Here is a 13,493-nt window from a genome sequence, read left to right as displayed (position 1 = left end):
GGGGGAGGTCTCTCTCCCCCCCCCACTCCCCTCTGCAACCCCCCACTCACCCCCCCCCCCCCCCCGCGCCCCCCGAATCTTTTCGCCTGAGTAGTTGGTTACTCGGAAAATGCGGTGCTCGAGTGCAAAAACGCCCTAAACGAGTAAGTTCGCTCATCTCTAATAGTAAGTTTATCAAGCAGTGAGAGACCACGGCCCCCTACACTAAAATGGAAAGTCACAAATGTTTGCACCAAAATTTGCCACTTTAGTATAGCAGGAAATTGCCACAAGTGCCTCGATAAATTGCCCACACAAGTTGTTGTAAACACATACAATGCAATATTGTAACATCTATTCCTTAAAATTGTTCTTGCAGTTATAAATACATAGGTTGGTGCTGAAGAAAATTATTTGGCATTTGTAGGTATCGGTAAATGTTTTCAAGCGTTTTATTTTAAATAGGTAAAGTAAGATTGCTGTGGTTTTTTTGCCAATATTCACGTTACAAAAAAAACTTCATGGAAGGATATTGCCAGGAGCTGTCTTGGGAGTAATAAATACAACACATTAACATTAAACTTACTAAATATTTAGCTTTGTATACATCAGTATATCTGCCCTGAAGGCTTTAAATAAGTTCTTTTTTTCAATATAAAGGTGAATGTTAAGAACAAGGCAAAAATATAATTTATCTAAAAAAAACCCACTTGGAGAACAAAATTGTCTTTTCAAGCATAAAATTGTTTTCCATACATATTCTAATTTAGCTCAGCAAACATATCTATAGAATACATAAGGAGTCCTGGAAGAGCAAGGGTTAAAAAAAAAATATATAGACACTTCCATATTGAGAGAAAAAACCCCCATCAGAGCAGCATTTATATTTATTGAGTAAAACTCTTTTTGATGGCCACATTTGGAAATCTGGAGGCAAGTTCCTGAACAATGCGGCTGTCGATTTGTGAACAAAATGAAACATCCAGGAGGATGAGCTCCTTACAGCATTCCAGCAACTTCCGTAAAGATGGTGGACTCACCAGCCTGGTACCTAGGATAAAAATACAAACAGATGGAGTCATCTATGAATACAACGGAGGTTGGGCAATGTGATCAGAATAGTAGCTGTAAATGACCTGTTGGTGCTTTCCTGTCTTATATTACAATTCTAGGCTTTAATCTATTTATAAGGGTTCTAGAACGCAGACTTAACCCCTTAGTGACTGCCCTATAGTGTTTCAACATCTTGCCATTGCAGGACGTGTATGGATGGAGGATTGCACGGTGATCTCTCTCCATATACTGCAGGCGCTGGCTGTTTCTTACAGCTGACACCCGCGGGCAACAGATCCAATGAGCCACACGGCTCATAGGGGCTGTTAACCCTTTAAATGCCTCTGTCAATTCTGACAGCGGCATTTAAGTCCCCCGACCGATGTTCAGGGGTCCCGCAAGGAGCCGTGCGGGTGTCTTGGCAGCCGGGGGTCTTCTGAAAGGCCCCAGGGCTGTCATGGCAGAATGCCTATCAAGTCATGCCCGTGGGGTGGCTGGAGAGACTGCTTGTCAGATTGCAGTATGATGTAATTCTATGGCATTACATCATACTGCAGGAGCAATCAGAGCAAAACAAGTTGTGGTCCCTAGGACTAAAAAAAAAAAAAGGTAAAAATAAAAATCAATAAAGTTTTACTAATTATATAAAAAAAAAAGGAATAAACAGACCACTTTTGCCACATTTAGGGCTTCTACCCACTTTTTTTTTTCACGCTGCAATATGGCTGTGTTTTTTCCAATGGGACTTTCTAATCTTAAAATCGCACCACACAATAATCGCAAGTTTGTACTTTAGAAAAAATGCAGCATTAAAAAAAATGGGTAGAAGCCCTTATTATAAAATAATCTAAATACAAAAAAAAAAAACATCCATAAAAGTGAGATCTATCAACGTAACGCATTATTTATCCCGCATTGTGAACGTCGTCCGAAAAAAAAAATACAGAACGCCAGAAATACGCTTTTCTGGTCACTTTGATCGCTTTTTATTGCATTTTTTTCTTGGAGACAAAGAGTCAGATGTATTCTAAAATAGTACTAACGCAAACTACAGGACGTCCTGCAAAAACGAGCCCTTGCACAACTACGTTGACGGAAAAATAAAAAGTTATTGCGCTCAGAAGATGGAGGCAGAAAATAATTGAAAATAATTTAATATCTTTGAAAAAAATACTAGTAAAACAAACAAAAAAAAAACCCTACATGAGTTCAGTATCGTAGTAATCATACTTACCCATAGAATAAAGTTATCATGTCATTTTTGTTGCAGTTTGTGCGCCATAGAAACAAGACACACCCAAAAGATGTTGGAATTTCATTTTTTCCCATTTCTCGACATTTCGAATTTTTAAAAAAGTTTTTCAGTACATTAAATAGTACCACTGAAAAATACAACTCATCCTGCAAAAAACAAGCCCTCATACAGCTACATCAATGGATAAATAAAGAAGTTATGATTTTTTAAAGGGGGGAGGGGAGGAAAAAACGCAAATGAAAAAACACAAAAAAAAGGTTGGTCACTAAGGGATTAAGGGCCATTTACACAGGATGATTATTATGCAAATTTCATTCAAATGACAAATTTGCGCGAAAATCGTTGTGTCTAAATGCACAGCCGTTGTGCACTATTCACCTGCAATGGACTGGTCGCTCACTGTCAATCAGCATAAAAATCATCGCTGAATTCTTGCTGTGTGTAAACACTTCCCGCTCAGTGCTTCACATAGCGTAAGCGAGGAGTCAGCGAGGCTGTGTCTGTCCAATGCGCTGCACGAGCGCGACAACCTAGCACTGACGTCGTTTAGTCGACTGGCGTCCCCTCTACATGAGACGATAGAGATGCAGCAGACATTAATTTGAGATTTAGGGGGTTATGATAAAGCCCCATTTACACGGGCCGATGGTCAGGCAAACGATGCCCGGAACTCGTCCCCACACATACTGGCTCCCGTGCTATTACACAGGAATGACTATCGTCGCTTTACAGCGGGGCGGCTGGAGGAGATTTCTCTCCTCGCTCTCCCTCATCCCTCTCCATTCACTTAACACAGCGGCCGTTCAGTACTGAACGGCTGATGTTTACACTGAATGATCATCGCTGCGGAATATGTTGGCGCTATACAAATAAAGATTATTATTATTATTATCATCGTCCATCATTTAGGCTGCATAAAATCCTGATCGATGATCGCTCAGTGTAAACAGCAGCCGTTCAGTACTGAACAGCCACTGTGTTAACTGAATGGAGAGGGGCGGAGAAGAGTGAGGAGAGAAATCTCATCCAACCACCCCTCTGCGAGCCAGCAATACTCACTCCTGTGCAACAGCACGAGAGCAAGTATATGCGGGAATGAGTGTTGGGCATCATTTGCCCGACATTGTCCCGTTTAAATGGGCCTCTACTCTCTATGCCACTTTGTTTACCCTTTTAATTGCTCTACAGTGGCTTTCTGTAGATAACTGTGAAGCCCCATTTACACACACATATGATCGCTCTAAATTCCTCAGAAACTGACAGTTTTGAGTGATCATTTTGCATAGGCACTAATGGGCTAATCAGCCCATTAGTAGCTAACTAGCTTCATTTGCATGTATTTAGAGAACAGGGGGTGGTCTGTTCTCTAAATACATTGCTATTGTTCTCCAGTGGGACAGCAGCTGAAAGAATGTTATCAGTGCTGCCAGTGCAGAACTCAGAGTGCGGTCCATCTTATCAGGGATGAAAGATTTTAAGCTGAGCTGAACTCAGCGATGGACGAAAAGTGCAGGTAAGTGCACGATGGGCACACATTTACAAGCAACGATTATCGCTCAAAAGATGGCTTTTAAGCGATAATCATTGTGTGTAAAAGGGCCTTAAGTTACTTTCGTACATTGCAAGGTACAGGGAGCTTAATAATGCAAGAAGCTGTTATTGATGCACTGAATCCTATGGTCTTCCTAATATCATACAGGAAATTTAGATTTCACATCCTCTCTGCCTGGATATATTCAGCATTCAAAAGCCTATTCCTGAAGAATGCTCTGGAACAGCTTGTCTTCATAATACTGGAATGCGCTAATGGGGAGTAAACAAAGCAGCAGCTGACATGGAGCACCATCAGTTCACCTGAGTGGAAATCTCTAACGATGACCAGAGAGGAATAGACTCAGGGACATGCCATGAGCTGCAGGACCCTATAACACAGGAGATCCTGGTATCAGTACTATGTGCATGTCTTCCTGAATTGCCCTACAAAAGAACACACACATATCTCTTCAAGTACATGGACCGCTCTAAGAGTCCTTTTACATGGGAAGAATATTGAGCACTTAGAGCTCACGTCCACAGATGGGTCGGATTTTGCATACAAGAGCCCGCAGCGGAATCTGACCCTGTCCATGGCCGAGGACCCCGCTTACCAGTCAAGGTCTTCTTTTTTCTGTGCTGCGGATGTGTAAGGAAGCCACGGCCGGCCCACATGGGAAGTAGAGGTTTCTTTCCCCCAAACATCTACTTTTCCGTGGAATCTGCAGAATCCCCAGCAATGTCAAATGCAGAAGGGTCGCAGATCGGACGTCTTCCATTGACTTCAATGGAAGCTGTCTGTGTAGGAACTGCACTGAAATGGAGCATGCTGCGATTTGATTTCCGCACCCAAAAAGTCCGCAAATCATGTCTGCATGCTTTAATTCAGTTGTGGACGCCCATGTATCCCGATGGGCGGCTTGAACTGCGGATTCCGCAATTCAAATCCGCCCATGGACATTGAGCCTTAAATGCCTGACAGTTGTCCCAATGACTGTTACTCCTGTGCGCCAGAGAATGTTCCGCTCCCCTCTCCATTCAGAGTAAACAGGCAGCTCACACAAACCAATTGTCAGCAGTCCCTTATGCCTGGATGCATAAACTGAACGACAAATGATAAGCGAACGGATCATCGCTTGCCGTTTAGTCGCTGGCAGTATTTATAGTGAACAATTATTGCTTAGTTATGCATGATCCAACGAGAACGTGAATTATAATTGTCCTGTGTAAAAGGACCCTTATGTGATTATTGCCAGCAAGAGAAACCAAGGAATCTTGTAGATATGATACCTTTTAATGACTAAAATACATAATGTTACAGCGAGCATTCACATCATGTATTTTTGTTAGCCATTGAAAGGTATCACATCTACAAGATTACTTGGTTTCTCTCACTAAGAACAATCACATTTTGCTTTACTGGCTAATATGATTCCAACCTTTTTCAAAGGGCCCGTAGGCATGCAAAAATATGATACTGAGAATCACACAAAGTCACTTAACCAGTTCAGTTCTCTATTTTTGGTCTTCTGGACCAGACACTTTAGAAGTCTTCAAAGCATTTTAGTTCACCACCAAAATCAAACAATATCACATATACTGTAGGATGCAATATGCATTAATTGGTTAGCAACTGCAGAAGGTGATTAAACAAATAGGGGGATGTTATCCAGTTAATATGATGTATTCATAGGCATAGCTACAAATAGAAGAAATCCATCCATTCATTTAGAGATAAAGTTTATAAAATAAACATACATGCTTGGTTACATTTGTTTCAATATTTCCGGTAAGTACGTACTGGTACATAGTGTGAGGGTGGTTTCACACCAGCATTAGGGCTCAGTTTAGCGTTTGTCTCTCTACTCAGTTTTTGGAGGAAAGAAACAGAAACAAAATGGAAAAAAGGATCCGCTTAAATCCCATTGATTTCAATGGGGGTCTCAAAAAAAAACAGAAAGCAAACAGAAAGATTTCCGTTTGCTTCCATTCCATTAGGTTTTCGTTTTTTTCACAACTATTTTTCCATCCCAAAAAACTCAAATCAAACGGAATAGAAGCAAACTGACACCTTTATGTTTTTTTGAACCCCCACTGAAATCAATGAGGAAAAAATAGGGACCCTTTTTTATGTTTTATTTCCTTTTCTCATCTCCAAAAATGGAGCTAAGACTAAAAAACATGAAATGAGCCCTAATGTAGGTGTGCATTCACCCTACAACACAGACTTTTTATTTGTGGAAAAGAAGAACAAGTTCAGCATCAGTTATTAAAGGAATATGCAAGGCTTCATTTCTTCATATTTAAAACATGCGAATCAGCAGGGCAAAGCTTATGCATTTCAAGTCATCCTGACTTTTATTCCTACTTCTAGCTACTGCAGCGCTGAATTACTTTAAACCCTTAGTGATGAGGCATACGGGTTTTCACTAAGGCAACTTAGGCAGGGCTGCTGTAAAAAACAGCCAAGCTTTAAAGCCCCTTAGTGGCCACTGTAAAAACACATATGGCTGGTCACTAAGGGGTTTAATATATATTCTATACATATACACACTCCTATATAACATAAAAGTAAGAATCTATCAAAACAGTTTGCCTCGAGCATTGGTAATGCAGAAGATAAGGAATACTTACCTAATATATCAAGATACTGAAGATGTTGACAGTTGGTTGCCAATTCTTCTATATCAGAGTCACACACAGAGCGGTTAGCAGTAAGAAAGAGCTTTCGCAGACCAGGGAGCTTGCGGGCGAGGTTTGTGAAGCATCCCGTACCGCTATGAAGTGTAGGACACCAACCGATGTCGAGCTCTTCAAGAAGATGACAGCCAGAGGCCAGCTCCATTATACCTCTTTCTGTAATGTTTTTACATCTCCACAAGTCCAATGATCGTAACTTTTTGCACTTAGCACCTATAACTCCAGCTATTAGGTCATAGTCTTCAATCTGTCAAAATAAAGCTGCTGTCAGTTAGTGTGTAGCATTCATTTATCATGAGGAAACAGAGCTGGACACCTGCATCAATGTGTAGTGGGGTTTTATACTGTAACTAGAGATGAGCGAGCACCAAAATGCTCGAGTGCTCGTTACTCGAATCGAACTTTCAGTGATGCTCGAGAGTTCGTTTCGAGTAACGAACCCCATTGAAGTCAATGGGCGACTCGAGCATTTTTGTATATCGCCGATGCTCGCTAAGGTTTTCATTTGTGAAAACCTGGGAAATTCAAGAAAGTGATGGGAACGACACAGAAACGGATAGGGCAGGCGAGGAGCTTCATGTTGGGCTGCATCTCAAGTTCCCAGGTCCCACTATTAAGCCACAATAGTGGCAAGAGTGAGACACCCCCCCACCCCCGCACTGTCAGCGTAAAGATCGTTCTCCTCTGCCACAGCTGTAACAGCTGTGGCAGAGAAGAACGATGTTAGCCCATTGAATTCAATGGAGCCGGCAATACAGCCGGCTCCATAGAAAGCAATGGGCTGCCGGTGATCGCGGGATGAATTGTCGGGAAGGGCTTAAATATATAAGCCCTTCCCTGCAATTCATCCAGAAATGTGTAAAAATAAAAAAATATATATATATATACTCACCTTGTCCCGGCAGACGGAGTTCAGCGCGGCCGGCCTGCAGTGGGTGTGAAGGGGGTGTGAGTCAGACCTGCCCGATTGGCTCAGCGCTGAGCCAATCAGAGGCAGGTCTCACTCACACCCATTCATGAATTCATGAATGGGTGAGTGAGTGCTGCCTCTGATTGGCTCAGGGGCAGCTCTCAGCTGAATGACATTCAGCTGAGAGCTGCCCATGAGCCAATCAGAGGCAGCACTCACTCACCCATTCATGAATGGGTGTGAGTGAGACCTGCCTCTGATTGGCTAAGCGCTGAGCCAATCAGGGGCAGGTCTGACTCACACCCCCTTCACACCCACTGCAGGCCAGCCACGCTGAACTCCGTCTGCCGGGACAAGGTGAATATATATATATTTTTTATTTTTACACATTTCTGGATGAATTGCAGGGAAGGGCTTATATATTTAAGCCCTTCCCGACAATTCATCCTGCGATCGCCGGCAGCCCATTGCTTTCAATGGAGCCGGCTGTATTGCCGGCTCCATTGAATTCAATGGTCAGTGCTCATTTAATCGAGACGAGTACCGAGTGGTGCTCGTCTCGAGTAACGAGCATCTCGAGCACCCTAATACTCGAACCAGCATCAAGCTCGGACGAGTATGCTCGCTCATCTCTAACTGTAACATATAAGAGGGGTTGTCTGGGAAGGCCATTTACTTTCCATAGAAACTGCCTCCTTCATTGAGGAAAAGGGCCCTTTTCAATGGAAAGATATTACCGTTCTGTTAATTGTTCGATCGTGTGAAACTGAATAATAACCGTTCAGTATAAATGCGGCCAACATCGAACGATTCATTCACATATTGCTCATTTTATACAGGCATAAAAACCGAGCGATAATCGGCCCGTATAAATAGGCAGTTGGATAACTCTTTTACTCATCCATCGACATGGCTGTTAGAGGGCTTGTTTTTTGCGGAACGAGTTGTATGTTTCAATGGTAAAATTTAGCATAGCATATACTATACTGAAAAACTTTTAAATATTTCTAAGTACAGTGAAATAAAAAAAAAAAAAAAAGAATTCCACCATTATTGGGCAGGTCTTGTTTTTACGGAGTACAAACTGCAGCAAAAATGACAAAACTTTATTATGTGGGTCGGTATGAATCAGACGATACAAAGTTTCTATATTTTTTTTTCTGTACTACTTTTAAGAAACTAAATATAATAAAAAATAAAGAGATTTCTACCACCAGAACTTTTTTATTTTTCCCATCAACATAGTTATGTGAAGGCTCATTTAAACTACCTGACAGCTTCCCTTTAACGCAAAAAAAAAAACCCTTTAAAATAATTTGTATGCACTACAGCGCCATCTACAGGGGTATCGCCTTTTTAATATGAGCTGGAGAAATGAAGGTAGTTTACAATAAATGTAGTCCGTTTAGTAGGAGGTGTATTAAAATAGTTTAGAAAAACCAAGACAACATGCATTGTGAAAATTGCTGAAAACACATTGGAAAATGACAAGCGCTGAGCTCTGGGTACTTACCAGGACGCAGCTGCCAAGGCTAAGGTGCTGTAGTTCTGGACAGAAGTTCAGAATGCCAAGTAGAGCTGTTTGCTGCCATTGGAATTATGTCAAAAGCAGATTTGAGAGGGTGAAAAAAAAAAAAAAAGTGGGGTCAATTGGGTCATCACCTGCCTTGCTTAAAATGCAGCTTTACGCTTCCTATACAAACATTACAAATGCCATTTAATGAGTCCCTAGGTATCCTAAACATTGATTGGTTTATAGTCTAAAAATCATTACAGGCCTAAATGTCTGTCACTTTGAATGTGATTTCTTATCCCTTGGAGAGATCAATTCTTTAACTTTGGCAGGCATTCTCCCAAAGGAGTTCTGTTTGAAAGAAGGGGCAAGTTCAAAGATAGGGAAGCCGGGTCATAAGCAGAGACCAAAGAGCATCCTACAAAGGTGGGCAATACAATCTCTGACATCTCTATCAAGACTGATAGGAATGCCAATAGAGCTGAAGGGAACCCGCATTCAATTTCCAACCTCTGTCACAGGATTCACTGAGCTGTCAAGGCGACTATCAAGAATTTATCTGGTCACATAAAAGCAGCTCAGCGCGCAGAGAAATCCACAGGCGCCATAGAGGGGTGCATTATGCAAAATATTAGTAGCTTGCATACGGAGGTCACCAAATTCATTTTTATTTCTAAATATTGATTAATATTTAAAATAACACATGCAAAAAGGCTTCATCAAATGAAATCCCAACAAAAAATTGAAGAACCTTGCAAGAAGATGTTAAATTTTCACTGTTTTAACCACAAATACTCTGATATTTACTGTGTAAACGTTAAACCCTGACTTGATCATCAAGACATCCCATTGCACAGTGTGGCCTTGTCTACTATATTACCAAGATTCCGTAAAAGCTAGCGTACAGTGCGATATGAGGGGAGTAAGGATATATGTTCAGTACCAGCCCTGAACAATATCAACATAATAAAAAAAAAACGTCAGAGAGGGAAAAAGGGCAAGAGAAGAGAAAAGGCCAATATTCGAAGCATTGTCGAAAATGGGAATAACCGCAACCTAAATACTCCCTCTGGAAGATCTAAGGATGCTGTAGGGTGGTGTGACTTTGAGAATCCGGCAGAGTGTAGTAGGTACATGGTAACCTGCTCTGTGGAGAGAGATTAAAGTTGTCTGGGACTGGTCATAACAGTGTGGTTATGAAGATATTCAGGGAGAGACACAGTTGTGGGACACCCGGCACACATGGCCGCAAATAGTAGGTATGCCTGCCCACCGTACCAGAGATGCCCAGGAGGGCTGCCAGTGGACCCTGAACAGCTTCAGCAATTGCCACCACCAGAAGAAGGCCTGCTTTACCGGTGGGGTAACAGAGAGTCTATTGCCTACCCTGATCTATAAGAACAACAACTTAAAGGAGATGTCTCGAGGAAGCAGTGAATTTTTTTTTTTGCCCAGTCCCCCCCATTAAGTACACATTACTAAGCCCCCCTGTAAATGACATTTCTAGCTGGTTTGTACTTACCGTTCCAGCGTTTCAGCAACTTATAAAAGTTTCCCCAAGATGGCCGCCGGCTCTTTTCCCGTTGCTCGCTGCAGCCCGATGTGCGCGCTCCCGAGACGCTGCCAGCTGTGTCTCCATGACAACACGACGCCCCGCAGCCGCCGACCGGACCCCTGGAGTGAACACGGCCGACCTGTCACCCACCGCCAGGCAGAAGGTAACCGGCGCAGCCCCCCCCCCCCATCACAGCGGCAGCCCCCCCCGGCCCAGCGCTAGTTCCCCCGGCGCAGCGACAGCCCCCCCCGGCCCAGCGCTAGTTCCCCCGGCCCAGCGCTAGTTCCCCCGGCCCAGCGACAGCCCCCCCCCGGCCCAGCGCTAGTTCCCCCGGCGCAGCGACAGCCCCCCCCATCGCAGCGACAGCCCCCCCCCCCCGGCGCAGCGGCAGCCCCCCCCCGGCCCATCACTTACCAGGACAGCTGGACGGCGGGACAGCTGGGCGGCTTCTCCGGACAGCTCGGCAGCTCTGCACCTTCCTCTAACAGAGGAAGGTACAGAATGGCCGCTCCAGCGCGCTCCCGAGCAGTGACAGCTCGTCTGCGCATGCGCAGAAGAGCTGTAGCGGGGAGCACACTGAAGCGGCTCGTGCTGAAAGGAGAAGACCGAACTGCGCAAGCGCGTCTAAAAAAGCAAGCTGCCAGCGAATTTAGACGGAACCATGGAGACGAGGACGCTAGCAACGGAGCAGGTAAGTGGAATAACTTCTGTATGGCTCATATTTAATGCACAATGTATATTACAAAGTGCATTAATATGGCCATATGGAAGTGTATAACCCCACTTGGTTTCGCGAGACCACCCCTTTAAGACCGGTTGATTGAAGAAGTTTGCCTCCTATGGACACTAAGCTAAGATGGATTTAGCTCAGTGCCTGCAGGAAGGGTAAAGCTGGTAGGGGAGGGGGGTTAACTTTCTGTTTGCTTAGTGTCACCTCCTAGTGGAAGCAGCTATACCAATGTCTTCTGTGTTCCCCAGTGACACAGAAAAAAAAAGAAAAAAAAGGCCCTCAATATGCAATAAGATTAGTATGAGAAAAAAAGATAAAGTCTGACGGTCAAGGTAAACTGAGAATTAAACCCTAGGCATTACACAAGGCTATATTTAGGCTGGAATCCATGAAGGTTTGAACACGGATATAAAAGAGACCTGCCATGATCAGCTTGTAACCCAATAACATAAATTATCATGCATTCACAAGTTTGTGGTCCAGGTGATTTTTAAAGCCACATCATAAAAGAGGAATGTAGTTTTTGGTATGGTTTTCATAGGTGAAAATTATTTTAAATGTATCTAAAACACGTGATTTTTCTAATATGGTTTTAACTGTACATGGCTGCTCTAGGCATTACCTGCATGGCTAATAGAGCAGATTCTGGGGTTCCTATACCCTTGTATAAAAATTGAGGTGTAACGATTAAGCATAATTTTGGAAGACACAAAAACACTACTGTATATTATATAAAATTAGCTCTAAAAATTTATATCCAAAACTGGTTTCCAAAAATTGTTAGCAAAAGATCACGAAGCCAAAAAAATGAGCAGTTTACCCTCAGGCCCAGATAGCTGTACAAAACAGTTTGTAATCAGCCGCACTTCACATCTTGGTATGTACAAAGAGAAAAGCACAAAGAAACGTAGTAAAGCCAATTCAATATTCAGGTATTTTGCACAACTGCACTCATTACTGAACAATATGGACATGTTCTTGACTTCCACACTACAAATGAACTATTCACCAACACAACGTGCTGAAAAGACAGTACAATAAATATAGAGTGGATCATAAGCATAGCGCTAAACACTGTACAAGGCTCCCATTCATTTCAATGGAGCTGCTCACACAAGGCTGAAAACGAAGCCAAAACGCTGGCACAATGCATGCCAGCACTGCTGAAACCGGGCGGAATCTGCAGTAAACGCAGCGTTGACAAACGCTGCATTTCTGCAAACGGCTGTTTAAGGGAAGCCTTACATGGCTGCAGGAAACAACATTTTATGCATAGCTTTACCTCTAGGTTCTGTGCGCCTCTCCCTCCTTGACACAGATCAAGTCACAGCCAGCACCGCACTGCCATCCATAATATGGCCACAGATAGCCTGACCATCAGCGGTCCCCACTGAATAATGCTGAGCGTAGCATAGCACTGCTTTCTATCGCCGTGAACAACGCTATTAGAGACAGACTTGGACTTTGTGAAGGAGTGGGCGCCGATTGTAACTTGTGAAAAGTGGAATATCGAGAGGTAAGACATGATTGATGCTTCCTGTAGCCATGTAAAAAGAAGTAAAAATGTGCCAACTAGAGATGAGCGAGCATACTCACTAAGGCAAACTACTCGAGCGAGTAGTGCCTTATGTGAGTGCCTGCCCGCTCGTCTCTAAAGATTCGGGTGCTGGCGGGGAAGAGCGGTGAGTTGCGGCAGTGAGCAGGGAGGAGCGGGGCGGAGAGAGTGAGAGAGAGATCTCCACCCCCCCTGTTCCTCCCCACTCTCTCCCGCCGCTCCCCGCCCCCCGGCGGCACCCAAATCTTTAGAGACGAGCGGGCAGGTATTCGCATAAAACACTACTCGCTCGAGTAGTTTGCCTTCGCGAGTACACTCGCTCATCTCTAGTGCGAGCCCCTTTAATCAAGTATTTTAATATACTTTGGTCCAATTTCTTAAGTTCTGTAGACCTCTGGTTGTTGTCACTCAGCATGAACTTTAGTACGCAATAGGGGCCATGCTTAGGGGAAGTTTTACACAGGCAGATAGTCGTCCGAGTAATGGCTTAAAGGAGCAATTACAGGTAACGGTTGTGCCGTGTAAATGAGGGGCCCAATAGGGCAGTTCAGCGATAATCACTAACTTGTTGGAGTCAGGCCAGGGTCACACGAGGCTATGGTCACAGCATATTATGCACACAGGTTTTGCGCGTGTAATATGCTGTAACAATCTCCCATAGGCTGCGATGTTGCCCCTCACATGAGTTGCGTAAATTACGTCTGCAAGAA

At 43.5% G+C, this 13,493-nt stretch overlaps 1 protein-coding gene across 1 annotated transcript in view; it reads right to left on the bottom strand.

Moving 5' to 3' along the window:
• Positions 1-417: 417 nt before the first annotated feature.
• The window catches only part of FBXL4 (F-box and leucine rich repeat protein 4), a 67,612-nt gene continuing 54,536 nt past the window's right edge, over positions 418-13,493 (bottom strand). Inside the window, exons 6-8 of the mRNA XM_066608157.1 lie at positions 8,944-9,015; positions 6,455-6,767; positions 418-1,030 (exon numbers count right to left, since the gene is read on the bottom strand). Of these exons, the coding sequence (XP_066464254.1) occupies positions 867-1,030; positions 6,455-6,767; positions 8,944-9,015 (549 nt within the window). The 3' untranslated portion in view covers positions 418-866. The remainder of the gene's footprint in view (positions 1,031-6,454; positions 6,768-8,943; positions 9,016-13,493) is intronic.

Source organism: Eleutherodactylus coqui, chromosome 1, assembly GCF_035609145.1.
Source record: "Eleutherodactylus coqui strain aEleCoq1 chromosome 1, aEleCoq1.hap1, whole genome shotgun sequence".
Taxonomy (NCBI): Eukaryota; Metazoa; Chordata; class Amphibia; order Anura; family Eleutherodactylidae; genus Eleutherodactylus; species Eleutherodactylus coqui.
Note: the sequence above shows the minus strand (reverse complement) of the source record. Positions and strands in the feature narration are given on the sequence as shown.